We start from the raw sequence: 16639 nt of genomic DNA on the forward strand, positions 1-16639 counted from the left end.
CAAGACCCACAACAGAGCAGAAAAGACTTCAGAACAAATAAACATCAGCACTACTAGAAAACACCTATTCACCTCTCAGAAAACAGAGCTGGGAAAAGACACAGACATGCCTTTTCTTTAGGTTTCAGTGGCACAGAATCACTCTGCATGAATCACCCCCAGTGCAGAGGCTGGTCGGTGACCACCAGCCCAGAGGCGGTAGCTAGCATCTCCTGTCCACAACTGGAATTTGCACCAGGAGCATGGCAACTCCATTACAGGACAGCTTGGTGTCCATATCTGAAACTTCACTCAACAATGGCACAGACCAACAGTCCCAGGAAACATAGGACAGTCTCATCTACTCTGGTTCCCGTCATTCTAGCATGCCTTCCAAATATATGTAGATGTGGATATTCCACCCCGCCTCCCCAATTCTTTGGTATGAGCTGTTTTCGAGTAATGGATTTCCTTATTCAGTTCCCACAATAATCCCATACAGTGGATACCACTTTCTTTCCCTTACTTCACAGACAGACACTGAGCAAGGTACGGTAATCTGACGAAGGCTATACAGCTAGAAAGTGGCAGGACTAGAAAGCAGACTCCATCAGTCTTGGTCTGCAGCCCACACTTTCAACCCTTCTGCCTGCAACCCAGCAACGGCAGAGGCTCAGATAATACATGCCTTGCAGAGTTGCACGAGCCAGAGTCTGTTTCAACCAAAGGTGCGTGAACAGTCTGGAAAATACAGTAGGACTGGGTTCTTGAAGGAAGCAAAGAAATCAGGTGGGAATTTCATCCCCAAACCCCTCCCAACACATAGAGGCAATCGTGTCTACTAAAGCAGCCTTCCCTGAGAGGTAGTCTGGCAAGGGCAGAACCCTACTGTTTCAGGTTGTCTCAAAGTTGATGGAGATTGGAGCCATCACGCTGAGGATGAAGGGTGAAGGCAGGAACTCTGAAGCCAAGAGACAGACATCACAAAGATGGGTTCCAAGTTCAGGGAACTGGCCCACAGAGTTACCATAGATCAGATCTACCAGCATCTAACTGGGGTTTTTTAAGGTTTTTGTTGCCAAGGAAATGTTTATGGTCCTCACACAGGGGCCTGGGATTCCATGGTGTCTATAGAATCTCAGGCTTTCCTCCCACCACTCCCCCTAACCCGGTCAACAGGAAGACTGCCGCCATCTGGCACACACAACCAGGAATGGCCATGGAACACGTGTTGCAGAGCAGAACCAAGAGCTCTCAGATTGACTGGCTAGACCCACTCTACCATCAGGGTAGGAAGTCCTTGCCAGTCTCTACCAGCAGGAAAATGTACACCATTTGACTTCTGATTTCTGCATACGATTTCCCCTTCTCCCTTTTCCCAAATGGCAGTTTGTGACCTGCATTGCCTCAGTTTCTTCAACTAAAGGGGGACTTATATTTATCACCTTGGATTGCTGTGAGGCCTTTTGTTTTGTTCAGTCCCTAAGTTATGTCCAACTCTTTGCAACTCCATGGACTGTATCGTGCCAGGCTTCCCTGTCCTCCATTATCTCCTGGAGTTTGCTCAAACTCGTGTCCATTGAGTAAGTGATGCCATCCAACCATCTCATCTTCTGTCGTCCCCTTCTCCTCCTGCTTTCAATCTTTCCCAGCATCAGGGTCTTTTCCAATGAGTCAGCTTTTTGCATCAGGTGACCAAAGTGTTAGAGCTTCAGCTTTAGCATCAGTCCTTCCAATGAATATTCAGGATTGATTTCCTTTAGGATTGACTGGTTTGATCTCTTTACTGTCCAAGAGTCTCTCAGTTCTTCTCCAGCACCAAAATTCAAAAGCATCAATTCTTTGGTGCTCAGCCTTCTTTACGGTCCATCTCTCACATCCATACATTACTACCGGGAAAACCATAGTTTTGACTATATGGACTTTTGTCAGCTGTGAGGCCTAAATAAGTTAAAATTTTAAAATGCCTAGAGTTCCTAGAGTAAGTGCTCTATTAGTGTTGGGTGTGTATGAAGTAAGTTCATTAGCTGATAGGCTGTCAGAGCTGGGTGGTCACCCATGGGCTTTGGAGAGGATAACCCCTGACGACCCTGGACTTGGGACTCCATGAACTGGGATGTCACCTTGGATATAATAGCTAGATCTGATCTTTGTTTCTGTTAGGGAAAAGATGGGTGTGTCTTTGGTTTTTAATGGGGGGAGTAGTATATTTCAAGTTGGATCACTCTTAAAACTGTATGAGGAGACCTGTTCTCACAGGTCAAGCAACCAAAGGATAGAAGAAGATGGACACAGGGCCCATCCCTGGTGGTCTAGTGGTTAGGACTCCATGATTCCACTGCAGGGCTCCCATAGTTCAATCCCTTGTCAGAGAACTAACATCTCACCTGCCTTGCAGTGCAGCCCAAAGAATAAAAAGAAGATGGACAGCCATGGATGGATATCATCTAGTAACTGAACTCTATTTTTGGACACTTACCCCTAGTGCTTTCTAAGCCTCACAGACCGTGAGTGTCATAGCTAACACTCCCAATAGAAACGGAACTATGTGTCTTAGTTTCCTTGAGCAAGAGGTGTTTAAAACAGTGGGAATGGCAGAAAACATGGGGAGGAACAGATCGTGAGGGGCCATAATTGGTAAGCTATGGAATTTTGACTTCATTCTTTTATTCAGAATTGCAAGGATTCAGAGCTCCTCCTCCCAGATCCATCTTCTTCAAACATTAACAGTTTTCATAAGACACTCCACATGGTTCTTCCTCCACTAACTGGCTCATAGGTTAATCTGGCCTTCCAGCCAATCAGGAGCTCCCACCGACAGACACCTGTCTCCCCTCCCCTCCCAGCCCTGATCAGCCCTGAGTACACAGCAGGTACTTAACGGACAACAAACACCGATTTAGAACTATTTTATTTGAAGAGATTTTCTTCTGTAGTTCTAAACACAAAAGGAATGCTGTCTGAGTGAGTGCTTCATAGGCATCATTGTATTTAAATGAATCATGTGAATGTTTACATTTTAAGCCACACTGGAAACTGAAGACACAATACAACCATTTTAACCAAGAAAGTATCAATCATAACAAAACATAACTATTCATTCTATAGATTATCATTTTTTTCTAAAATGACCACTAGATATGAAAACATTGTAGAGACATCTAAAGAGTCCCTATTAAGTTTTTTTTAGAAAAACGGCATAATAATGCAAATTACATTTTCCTTTTCTTTACTAGTAATAAACTCTGACATCCACTTGACAAAGCACCAGCCAACCCCATCAAAGTCATTTTAGCACCCTTTTGCAACTCAAAATTGACCATCTTTTACATTTAATCTGTCTCCTACAGGAATGAATGGGTAAAACTGGTTATGTTAAGTGCTAAACTCAGTCTGTGTCAATTGGTGTGTATTTTATATTGTGTTCCTAAGTTAACACCAGAAAACAGAAAAAAAATATGCTTATGTGAATGAAATATACCCTTTAATAGTCATCACAAAGGCAGAAATCAACTGACTTTCAGTCAGGACTAGTATCTAGATGTCCATTTCTTTATTAATATTTTTGATCGAAGTGTGTTAAAGGCATAGGTATAAACACACACGTGAACAGCTCGCTTCTCTCCCAATACCTGCCTCCCTGGCTTTGCTCATCATTCTCATGGGATCAAGCTGTTGAGCTCTCAGCTCCATGAGCCATGGTGCCTACTAAGTATTTTTAAATAAAGCCAATCTCATATCATCCTTCTCAGGAAAATGAAGTACAGAGAAGACTACGGAAAGTAGTGAGAAAAGAGCATACGGTGAAAAAGAAAAAGAAAAACCACAGGATGTGATGTTTAAATTGAGTGTATAGCCGGTATGAATCAGCTAGTATGATGATCGTTAGTCAACCGTGTAAGGTAGGGGCCAGGCTGGGGCCAGGACTGAAGACGCAGGAATGCAACACGCCCCAGCGCACCTGATGAAAGCGGGCATCCTCCAGACAGTCTAAGACGGTCACGGCAAACATTTCCACAAGGCTGCAAGGTCTTCAAGGCTAGGGATGGTGGCTTACTTATGTCTGTCTCCCCACTTCTTAGCACTTTCTTGCACATGATAGAGATTTAATATGTATTTTGGGAAACCAGAAAACAGCTGAATCAGCTCACTGCTTTCACAGCCATTCTGGGTGGTGTCTACTCATGTCATTCATTCACTCCTCTGCCTAAGGCAGGGATGACAAAGAGACCTCATCTCACTCTGATGGTAATAGATGCCTGGAAGCATTAATGACATGGATTTTTAAGACCAATTTCTGCCACAGAGGCAAAAAGTGCTGCTCACTCGTAACGCCACCTTGAAGGAATGGCAGCATAGTGTTTCATCTTCCCCAGCCCTAGTCTAGGCGAAAGGCATCCAGTGAAGGACTCACCCATATTCCCTCTCTGTTGCTATGTTGTCTCTCAAGTGCTCTGCATTAAGCCACTGCCTATTAAGTGCTGGTCGACCAGGACAGCACAGCCTTCACACTCGATTTACCTGTGCAGCCAAACACATAGGGTCATGACTTTACCTAGAAATCTGAAAACACGGCATTCACAATGCTCAAAGAGTAATGGTTTATCGAAAGAGAACAGGCATTTACTTGATTACTCTCCTGGTAGAGAGTTTTGTCCATGTCAGAACAATTTTAATTGATATCTAAGGCATTTGGAATTACTTAGGATTTTGGTTTTTTTAAAAAAAATGGCAGAGTTAAATTCTCTTTGGTATTCATGCTTAATCCTAATCTACTTGTTTCTTACTAGTATCCATAACCTTCTCAGTACTTCACTGTTAAGATTTAACAAATACAGTTGAAATAATCAACTCCTATACATTCATCAGACAAATGTTTAAAGGGAGGGGCCTCAGAAACTAAGGATGCAGAAAAGAAAGCCAGAAGGAATGACTGGAGAACCAATAACCTCCCTCTAACAATTCACACTCAGACCATGCTCAGTGAAACAGGGTGCTTCTGGCAAGGTGGCCAGCATTCAGGTCTTCCCAGTAACTCCCCTCTCCACAGTGGGAGGGCAGCAGCCCTCAAAAGCATCTCTGAAAATGAGAGAGCAGTTGGAGAAAGAGAAGAAACAGGAGACTTTCAAGCAACATTGCCTTCATCATAGGTAAAGTCTTCAGTACAACATTGGCACCAGTGAGAGCATGAGGCTAAATTAAAATCACTCTCAAAACATCAACACAGCTAATGTGTATAGCAGGAAGGAAGTCTCAAATCCACAGATCTCTCCTACCGCACTTTCTGGTTTGCCTAAGTACTGCTGGCACCCCCAAGGAAGTCTTGTTAGAGTCTGCATATCTTAGAGCTTAATATGCCAGATGCCTGTGTGTGCGCATGCACACTTGTTACACACACACACAGATGCACATACACACACGTTAAACTTGGTTTATAAAAAGCTTTGTGGATGAGAGTATGCCTTCACTTGGTCAAAGAATCTAATTGTTGGCACAAGGAAAATAGATCCAAAGAATGTAATCAAGAAGAGAACTGGTTGGCAGGAAACTTTGTATTTCTTATAATGTGGGTATTTACGAGCTCATCTCCAACTGTTTGTCCAGAATTAATTCAACTGGCTATAATCTTAGGAATATATAAGGTTAAGCCTTAAAAACGATAGATCTATAGTAACACAAGTTAACACTATCTAAAATAAATTAGATTTTTAAATATATGTAATGAAATTACTGGTCACTAGAAATTCAATTCTATAATGAATATAAATTAATATAAATCTATTATTAAAGTACTATTCCCAATAAAATTTAAGTCAGAGTTTGTTCTTTAAAAAAAAAAAGAAAAACAAGGCTAAGTATTTGAGAATAAATGGATATGGCTTAGAAACCCTTCAATATTGTTGTTGATAAGATTATTTGGTAACAAGACACAAAGATCTATCTCCATGTCCACAATAAAGACTTACCTCATTTTACCTAATAGAAGTATTCCTGAAAAGTTGTGCAACTAGAATTTTTTACAACCAGACCCTTATTTTAAATCTACTAGGAGGTCATAGTTGTGAAGAAACCCTGTAGTGACTCCTTGTATAAACTGAAGCCTGTTAAGGTCATCGACTCCTCTGCGTCCACCTGCCCAGTGAATGCACACTGGAGGCATCAGTAAGCATGCTGAATGCATGAATTTGCCCTAACAGTTTTTGTTTTTCTACAGGACCTTCTTAAAGTGAGGCACACTGAAACTGGAATGTTAGGACGGAACGACAGGATCCAGCTCACAATTTAAAGTTATTCCACTGCAAAAAATCAGAGGACTTCAAAAAATGTTTTTCAATGGAAATAAAATTGCTTTGCATGTGTATATACAGGCATAACTCATTTCATGGTGCTTCACTTTACTATACTTTGCAGATTAATACACTGTTTACAAATTGAAGATTTGTGGCAACCCCACTTTGTCAGGTAAAATGGTTAGCAGTATTTAATAATAATAGTATTTTTAAAAGTAAGGTATGGACATTTTTTTAAGACATAATACTACTGAACACTTAATGGACTATATAGTATAGTGTAAACATAACCATTACATGCACTGGGAAACCCGAAAATCCTTTCAACTGGCTTTATTGCAGTGGTCTGGCACTGAACTGCAGCATATCCAAGAGATGCCTGTATATTTTTAAAGAAATGCTGATCTATGACTGGCAGAAGATTTTATTCATTGTTAACTACTTACTGTAAACAAACAACTCTTGAGCTGGGTTCCACTTGATTTACCAACTAAGGCAAATACAGCACCTTACCAAATTTCAGAAGTCCCAGCAGATGCTACTCCATCTCTAGGGCTTCTTTCCCGCTCTCTAGCACAAATGTTTCAAAGCTGTCCTCACTTTACCCCACAAAAGCAAAGCATGAATTAAAAAGCCAAGATTAAATCTGAAAGGTGTCTGACTTAAGTATAAAGTTACACTTTCAAACTTAAAGAACTAGGTCAAATACATTCGATAAAAGTAACTTTCAAAGGCATTTTTTTTTCCTCTTATTTGGTGCTTCCTTCCCTTCCCATTTAAGACTCAATTTAAAAAATATAGAGATCCATTCTTTTAAACAATATATCCTCTTTTTTAAGAAATACAGAATGCCTAGCAATATAACCTATCTGACCACACAAATCTGCTATCTGCTACATGAATGAAATAAGAGGTTATACTGGCCTATTGACTCAGCATTCATAACTGTTAAAAAAAAAAAAAAAAAAAGACTTGAAAAATAGCTGAGAACATTGTTACACAGGTTTGGGGGAGGACTGGGTGTTGGGTTCCACTGGTGTAAGTTTCCTGGAAAGTCATGTGCAAATAAAACAAATGAACACAGAACCCTAGTTTAAACACACTGCACACATGTGGGTGTGACCAGGGGAGAAAGACAGCGTTAATATTCATGTTTGTCAAGTAAATTAATAACAACAAAAAAAACCTCTCACTTAAGGTATCAATGATATTTCAAGTGACCTAAACAAAACAGATTTAAAAATCATCTTTAGCATTCTTACCAATTTTGACTTTGGCCCTTTACTAAACAGGCACAATGAATCTTCTTTTTGAAGATCAGTTTCAGACATTGGCCCAAGGGTATCACATTTGTACAAAAAACATTATCATGGATTTGCTCCCATAATTTAAAAATCAATAATTAAAAAAATAATAAAGTTGGTCTCTCTTTTTTCCCACAAGTTTTCAAGTAAATTAGTTCAAGTAAGCTTATTTACAGCTTCTGTATAAATGACCCAAAACTCACATTTTCCCTTTGAAAATGAGTCTCTCTGGAAATTGGACAGTTGTGTTTTTTGGTCTTGAACCAGGTTTCTTTTTCAATTCTAGCTCAATTCAGTCAGGTTTCTGTTTTATTGGGCAGATAAAGAGAAGAGACAAGCAAATTGTGTCCAAAAGCTGGGAAACGCCTAAAGGCTTCCCAACTATCTGAAAAGATATTGTACTTGAGGAAAACTCGGTGCTCCAGGCTGGTGGACAGGGTCACGTCTCTGCTCATGATGTAGATGCCATCGTTGTGAAGCGCGCACGTCAGGTTAAGGCCCGACTTCGATGTGTTCTCCTTGAGGTAGAGCCACTGGCGGGTGGCGGTGTTGTAGGACTGCACGGTGAGCATGTCCTCGCTCTGGCTGCCCCTTCGTGTGGGCCCCAGCTCGTGCAGACAGCCCCCCACGATGTAGATGGTCTCCTCCACCGACACCATCTGCTGCTTGCGGATGTGGACGTCGCACGTTTCGAAAAGAGTCCAGAGGTCGGCGGAGGGGCAGTACTGCAAGATGTTCAGGTTCCGGTCTGAAAGGCAGAGAGGAGCCGCGTGAGGACACCACCAGGGGGAGCGCCACCAGCCGCCCGGCTGGACCTGCACGTCTGCCTGAGCCTGAATGATTGATTGCCTCACAGAGGCCAAACTGCTTCCGGAAAGCGGAAGTTGGGAAAAGAGTTTGGGAAATGGCTGGGAGGAGATCCGTGTAGAATCCTCCCCACTGGGCTGGCATTCAGGCACGTCCCTCCCAGGCTGGCTCGCAGAGCCGGTCGGACCAGGGAGATGAGCCGCTGTGACAGAGCACCCAGCTCCTCCCTGGGACCCCTGCACCTTGGAGAACCACCAGGCCAGTGTAGGAAGAATCTGAGCCTCAGAGAGCCCTCATCAGTACCTAACAGAACGAGGGGCTGCCTAACGCAAATGACAGGCTGAGCCCCAAGAGGATCTATTCTTGACAACAGATTCTATCAAACAAGGCAAGTGAGCTGAGCGGGATCTCTGGAGCCGTCTAATGGAAAGCAGGCAGAGCTGCAAGTCAGAGAGATGCAAGAAAAAAAAAAATCTGACCTCTGGCCTTTAAGCCAGAATCGCTTGGCAATTCTGTTTCGCAACTGTAACACCAGAGATGCGCCGACAATGGCTCTTTCCCCTCCCCTTGCCCATTTCACAAGAGATGGTTACTTATATACATATAGTTTTTTGTTTTGTTTTGTTTTTAACATGGACCATTTTTTAGTCTTTATTGAACTCATTACAATATTATTTCTATTTTATGTTTTGTGATTTTTTGGCCCTGAGGCATATAGGATTGCACCCACACCCCCTATACTGGAATGAGAAGTCTTAATCACTGGACCACCAGGAAGTCCTGAGATGGTTAATTATTGTGTGGATATAATCGGATGGTAGATGAAAGACCACCCTAACATCATTTTCAATTAATACCTGTTTCAAGGAAAAATGTTGCCTAGTCTCTTTGAAAAATGCTTGTGAAATTGAAAATATCTAGTTTCCTTTTTCGTTTTTTTTTAAAAATTGTTCTTTTATTCTTTTCTCAAGGGAAGAATAAATGGAATATTTTAGCCTCAGCAAAAAAAAAAAAAATTAAAAATGCTCTGAATTATCCGAAAGAATGAACTTTCTGTTTGTTGTTTTTTAAACAACAGCATCAGTGTAAAGAGACAGGTCAGCTTGGGAACTGACGTTCAACGAAAGCCGCAGCCTTTTGATCGCCGCAGAAACTGGGAGCAGTACTTCCTCCTGAGACAGAAGGACCCACCCACAGAGGGTTGTAATTAAAGCTCCACCGTGCTCTCTGCTACAAGTCAAGTGCCTTGAGAGGGCACAGGGGATAAAGCGGACATTCTAGGAGACAGCACTAAGGAGTCTGGTTACTAATCTACCAACAAGTCCTCCTGAGTAACCTGGTTCCCCATCCTACGAATAAAGGACCTATTCTGGCCAAGCGTCAGTGTATTTATTTCTCAGGTCCAGGTCTGAAGGTCCTTCCAGGTCTTCTGTAAATGTTTTCTCTCCTCACCCAACAAGGGCTCAGGCCATGATGAGGTTTGAGTTGGTGGAATGATCTTTTTGCATTTACACTGAGAGTTGACTCTGACATTCAACAAATCACCCCTCTTCCCTTTAGTGGTTACTACTACTTTCTATTGAATTTCATTTCTTCAGTGCTGGCCAAAGAATTAAAATAATCAAACAGTTATCATAAAAACGATGAATTATCCCTTACTAAATTTTAAAAGTATCACCTGACTTAAGTGAGTAGGTTAAATACCCAACTTCAATTCCTGATTTTTTTTTTCATGGCAATTATGATGTCTTATTTTAAAGACAAGGAACTATTAGGAAGTGCCGGGACAAGCCCAAGCAGAGGAGGAGGGGGCTTCAGAGGACAAGGAGCTGCCTGCCCTCTCATAGTAGAAAACTCATTTTCAGCCTTTGCACAAACAGCCATCCATCCACGTCACCTAACCATCCTGTCATGGGGATTTGGCTCAGGGAAGCCGGGTCAGGGATCACAGTGGGTGGCCCAAGTGAAGAAGGCACATTAGTAGTGGCCTGTGAAACTAGAAAACACACAAGCAAGGGTTTTCCAGGTCAAATCTAAAGAACATTTGCTCAGCCAGGGTCATGGAAAAACTAGGAAATCTACCAGTAGAGTCATCTTTGGGTTACAGTGCTGCCTGTCAGGGCTTCCCGACTCTGGGGTAGAAGAGAAGCCAAGGGCTGTGTGTGCATTGGGTCAGCCCACAGGGCACATTCTGTGTCACAAAACCTAGGGAGGAATCAGAATTCTTAGAAATGTGCAAAAGTAAATAACTGTATTTACTTTCCTAGGAGAGGAGACACACAGATACACACAGAGGTACGTATGCACACACAGGAATTCTCTGGGGTCCATGGTTTACTTAAGTCTATAAAGTTGACCACTGTAACCTGAACACCAATGCTGAAGTGAAAGAAGTGACTGCTAGGTCTCATTTTCTTTCAATTATTTGTAAAGGAAGAGTGGATGGATATCTTATCATCAGTGGAGAGTCACAAGGGATAAGTGATGAAAACTTGGTGTGAAAAAGAAAAACCTCACTGCTCCCCATGCACTTCTCTTCCCACGTCACCGTCCTTAAATGTATAAATAAAAACACCACCTACAGAAGGTTGAATGGTGGCCCCTGGATAGATATGTTCATCTTCTAACCCCCAGAACCTTTGAATGCCACTTTTTTCGGGAAAAGGATCTCTGCAGATGTAATTTTAGTTAAGGATCTAAAGAAGAGACCATCCTCTGGATAACCCAGGCAGCTCTAAATCCAAGAAGTATGTCCTTATAAGAGACAGAAGAGGATCCAAAGAAGACAAACAGTTGGCCAAGAGGCACATGAAAAGACACTCAACTTCTCTGTTAGAGAAATGCCAATCAAAACTACAATATAATATCACCTCACATGGGTCAGAATGACCATCATCAAAAAAAATCTATGAAAAATAAATGCTGGAGAGGGTGTGGAGAAAAGGAAACCCTCTTATACTGTTGGTGGGAATGTAAATTGATACAGCCACTATGGAGAACAGTATGGAGTTTTCTTAAAAAACTAAAAATAGAACTACCATATGACCAAGAAATCCCACTTCTAGGTGTATACCCAGAGAAAACCATAATTCCAAAAGATACATGCACCCCTATGTTTATTGCAGCAGTATTTAGTATTGCAGTTTGTTGCAGCTTGCAACAGCCAAGACATGGACGCAACCTAAATATCCATCAGTAGATGAATGGATAAAGAAGATGTGGTACATATATACAATGGAATATTACTCAGCCGTAAAAGGCAATGGAATCGTGCCATTTGCAGAGATGAGGATGGACCTAGAGACTGTCATACAGAGTGAAATAAGTCAGAAAGAGGAAAATAGCATATACTAACATATAAGGGATCTAGAAAAGATGGTACAGGTGAACCTCTCTGCAAAACAGAAGTACAGACATAGACATAAAAAAGGAACATGTGGCCACCAAGGGGGAAGAAGGGGTGGGATGAATTGGGAGACTGAGATTGACATATATACACTATTGATACTATGTATAAAATAGTTAACCAATGAGCACGTACTGTATTGTACAGGGAACTCTACTCTGTGCTCTGTGGTGACCTAAATGGGAAGGAAATCTGAGAAAGAGGGAACATATGTGAACATACAGCTGATTCACTTTGCTATACAGGAGAAACTAACACAACGTTGTAAGGCAGCTAATGAAAGCAAATGTCACTCAGTCGTGTCCGACTCCATGGACTATACAGTCCATGCAATTCTCCAGGCCAGAATACTGGAGTGGGTAGTTGTTTCCTTCTCCAGGGGATCTTCCCAACCCAGGGATCGAACCCAGGTCTCCCGCATTGCAGGCTGATTCTTTACCAGCTGAGCCACCAGGGAAGCCCGAGAATACTGGAGTGGGTAGCCTATCCCTTCTCCAACAGATCTTCTGACCCAGGAATCGAACTGGGGTCTCCTGCATTGTAGGTGGATTCTTTACTAACTGAGCTTTCAGGCAATTATACTCCAATAAAAAAAATTTTTTTACAAGCTGTGAGATGCTCCCTACCAAGACCAGGAGTATAAAACCTATGGAGAAGCTTGTTATTTTCAAATCATTAACTATAAAATGTCCACCAAACAAAGTAGAAAACACATATGCGTACTGAATGCTCAGTCACTTCAGTTGTGTCTGACTCTTTACAATCGTATGGACTGTAGCCCGCCAGGTTCTCGGTCCATGGGATTCTCCAGGTGAGGAGAATACTGGCATGGATTGCCATGCCCTCCTCCAGGGGATCTTCCTGGTCCAGGGATCAAACCTACATCTCTTAAGCCTCTTGCATTTGCAGGTGGGTTCTTTACTACTAGAACCATCTGGGAAGCCCATTAGTCACTGAGTTGTGTTCAACTCTTTGCAGCCCCATGGACTGTAGCCTGCCAGGCTCCTCTGTCCATGGAATTCTCCAGGCAAGAATACTGGAGTGGCTTGCCATTCCCTTCTCCAGGAGATCTTCCCAACCCAGGGATCATTGCAGGCAGATTCTTTACCACCTGAGCCACCAGGAAAGCCCAGAAAACACATATGTGTGGTTTAATAAATAGCACAACCACCTCCCACTGCTGGTCAAGAAAGAATGCTCTTCATGCTCTTGTTCCTCCTATGATATGTGAACAGCCTGGAGCTGAATTTCTAGAATCTGTACCCCATATGTTTGTACCCGAACACAAGGGAGAAAGTGAAAAGAAAGACCTGCAAGGATGCATTGGCACTAAATCCCAGTGTTAGACGAGGTGGGTTCAGTGTACTTGAGAGAAAGGTAGGAGTTATCCAGCCAAATCACAGGATGGTTGACTACAGGGTGGGATTTCCAGAGCAGGAAGAAAATACATGTTTTCTTCACAGCTCCCCCGACACCATGCAATTTTCATGCTCATACAAAGGCATCAAAGACCCCTCTTTGATGTCCCACAGGATGCTTTTTTCCAGATATGTAAATATACAGTAAGAAATATATAACATCAGGCTGGTGTGCACTAGAGGGCTTCCTCTAGCCCCTCCCGTCCTCCCCCAGGCTGCCAAAGCTCACATGGAGGAGGACCACTTTCCAGGCCTTCACTTACCTCGGGTAGTGTATCCTCCAATGACATAAATTTTCCCCTTACACTCACACGCAGAGAATTCAGCCAGAGGGTTTGGTAAGGGTGCCACGAAATTCCAGGCATCCTGCTCAGGGTTGTAACACTCAACATTAGAAACGGCCTGCCCACCAATGGCGTAGAGTTTGAAGTTAACAGCCACGAGCTTGAAATTAGACCTGCAAGAGAGAAACAAAGGCCCACAAAGTCAGTTCTGATTACTCAAAAGGCCACGGCACAATCTGCTAAAGCTGTGTGTGGAATCTGCTGGGTATTTGAAGGAAATGAGCTCTCCAAACAGGGTGCTGTTATGCCTGGGGACAGAGGAATGATGCAATAGCATCCGAGATTTCACCCATCCCCAAGAAGCCACAAAAATGGTGCATTCTCTACACTTTAGCTGTTGAAGGTAAGCAATTCAATGTAACAAGGACTAATCTTGCTTAGTTTAAACCAAGAATCAAAGACACTTTGTATGTGCTAAACTCAAGACCTCTGTATCCAATCAAAAAATAATATAGTTGTAAAAAATAATTCACTCAGAAAGAAAAAACTCACAACACTGTAAATCAACTATATTTCTATAATAAGTAGATTGATTAAAAAATAAACTCAATACTCTCTCAAGAGTGGGAGCAATTACCCACTCCACTCCCTTGCCGTCTCTACTCACAGGGGGTAGGCTCCATCCTAGGATACATCAGCACTGCCTACACAGACAAGCACATGCCATAGGTTTTCTACAGGGTGGTCCAAACACCCATTTACCATGAGTTCACTCAAGCAGACGGCTCACCCATCCTCCTCATGTGAGGGCATCTTCTACACTGCATGGCAACATACAAAGTAGAGGGAGGTAAGCACTGAACTAAACAGAAATATTTTGATCTGGCATTGTAAGAGCATTTATACATGTTAACTCAACAAATAACAGATATCAACAAACGCTCACCTATCACAAGAGTAAACAATTTTAAAAAGAGAAATGTATTGCTTTTAAGATTCATATTCAGTAATACAATTAAATTGCTTATTGGCTTCAGATACTAAATAAAAGTCTCATGACTTTTGGATAGAAAAGAAAAAATTAATTTCTTTCACTGTAGTACAGGGATTAATGGACTCCTTAAAGGCCAGGAAGGATAAGCATTTGGAAGTGCTGCGTGAGTTGACTGTGATACATGCAACGATCTCAACTTTACATTCATACGAGCAGCAGCACAGAGCTGCAGACCTGGTTCTGGACCTGCTCTGGCGATAACCAGCTATCTGACCTCCATCTCAAGTGTGTAAACCACACCCATCCCAGGGCAGTGGAGACAACCAGAGCACACAGCATATCAGAAAGTACCAACACAATGATTTTGTCGAAAACAACAATGTCCTACTAAAGAATGGGGGTGCAGAGGCTCTAAATGTTCAAATGGAAAAAAGCATGTAAGAGGGTAGATTAAAAAGCAGTAATAAACAAGTAGCCATGCTGGACAGATGTTTAATAAACAATGATACATTATGATACAGAACGTATGTTCTATATAGCCACCTACTAAAAAACTAGGATTTTTTCAATGGTTCCTGTAATGTTTACATTTAAATGAGTTTTAGCTTAGTTGTGTTTTTCAAATCAGACAGTGAACAGAGTACTCTTCATCAAGAAGCTCACACTGTCCATTAAACCCAATCGGCCATTCAGTTTTTCATGCCAGTAGACTTCACTGGGGTGGCAGTTACCGGGGGGTCCCTGGTTCACGGTGCTTACCTTTCCTGCTGCCACTGGTCCTTAAAATCTGACCGTGATGCCCTCTCTGTGTGTGCAAATTTGGGGAACCAAAGGAAATAAAGCTTGTAAATAAGCACTAAATTTTACTAGCCCACAATTTGTTTTTGTTCCCCAAAGGTACACAGATAGTAAATTTTGTAAGATCAAAACAGTGTTTGATATTCCTCCAGCATAATCATTTGTCCTGTGCAATATGTAAGGGACTTCTTTCTGAGGCTGAACGAACAGGCAGCTAAAAGTAAACAACTCCATCTCTCCAGACCCCAATATGCTCAAATTCACTTGAAAAGAGAAACAGTTTTCAATATTGAATTTATGATGAAATTGCCACCCAAACACAGGCCACTTGATGAAGAGGCAGACGGCCAAGGATTATGAACCCAGGCTTGTATGGGGAAGTCTCAGCTCCCCTGCTAAACAGCTCTGTGACCTTGAACAAGGCATTGAATCTCAGCTGATCCAAGTCTCAGTTTCCCCACTTGTGAAGGGGGGAAAAGAAAAGCACGTTGTTAAGAGTTAAGAAGGGTAATCTACAGAAAGAGATCACTGCCTGCATGTCCCTGCCTATGTTTCTTAACCTCAGGAGGATTAGTTTCTCGTCGGGCAACTGCAGCCGTCACTGGCTGCTAAGTACAAAGTGCTGGATTTCTGTACAAAGCACTCTCATGTCCACAGATCCTTGCCTTTTCCCATTTTCTGAAAGTAAGTCTTCCATTCTTCACATCCTACAGGGTAAAGGTATGAATCCAACATAGCAATTATTTTAATTATCACTTTTATAGGGTTTTTCCTAATACTGATCCCTGATATCCTCCATTCAGAAAGGAAAAAGGATTTTTAAATCAAATAATTATTTGCTGTAGCTACATACTTGACTTAAACAGTGGATAGAAATGAAAGTGAGAAAAATTAGATGATGATCTAGTTTCTTTCACTTAGAAGAAATCAAAAGCTCTTGAAATCCTTCAAAGCTAAGTAACATGAACCATGCTAACCACCAGCACACGGGTATCAAAGACAAACAAGAGCTACACAACCACCCTCGCTGCAGTAGCTACATAGGATGATTGGGGTCTGAGAGGCTGGAGTGCCACTCAATGAACTCACTGCGCCTCAGTTTCCTTTTGGGGAAAATGGAGCCAACAGAAAGGCCCACCTTACAGAGGCCCTGGAGGACACCTAAAGTAGTGACCACAACACGCAGCCCTGAGTAAAAGCTCAAGAACTGTAAACCACCAGCAGGTCTTGCGGCTTAGAAAAGTTGTTACCATTAGGGTAAAACTTGGAGCGCAAAGCTCGCTCCTTTCTCCCGTCCTTTCCCAAGCTCTCTGAGAAAGATGGTGCAGTCTGTGGACCACTAGGGCCTTCTGTCTCCTC

At 42.2% G+C, this 16639-nt stretch overlaps 1 protein-coding gene across 2 annotated transcripts in view; it reads right to left on the minus strand.

The window, feature by feature from the left end:
* Nucleotides 1–2873: 2873 nt before the first annotated feature.
* Nucleotides 2874–16639, minus strand: part of KLHL42 (kelch like family member 42) — a 38055-nt gene continuing 24289 nt past the window's right edge. For both annotated transcript variants that reach the window (XM_061417552.1, XM_061417551.1), the window contains 2 exons: nt 13468–13661; nt 2874–8321 (listed from right to left, as the gene is read on the minus strand). In XM_061417552.1, the coding sequence (XP_061273536.1) occupies nt 7870–8321; nt 13468–13661 (646 nt within the window). In that variant the 3' untranslated portion in view covers nt 2874–7869. The remainder of the gene's footprint in view (nt 8322–13467; nt 13662–16639) is intronic.

This window comes from Bos javanicus, chromosome 5, assembly GCF_032452875.1.
Source record: "Bos javanicus breed banteng chromosome 5, ARS-OSU_banteng_1.0, whole genome shotgun sequence".
NCBI classification, from domain to species: Eukaryota; Metazoa; Chordata; class Mammalia; order Artiodactyla; family Bovidae; genus Bos; species Bos javanicus.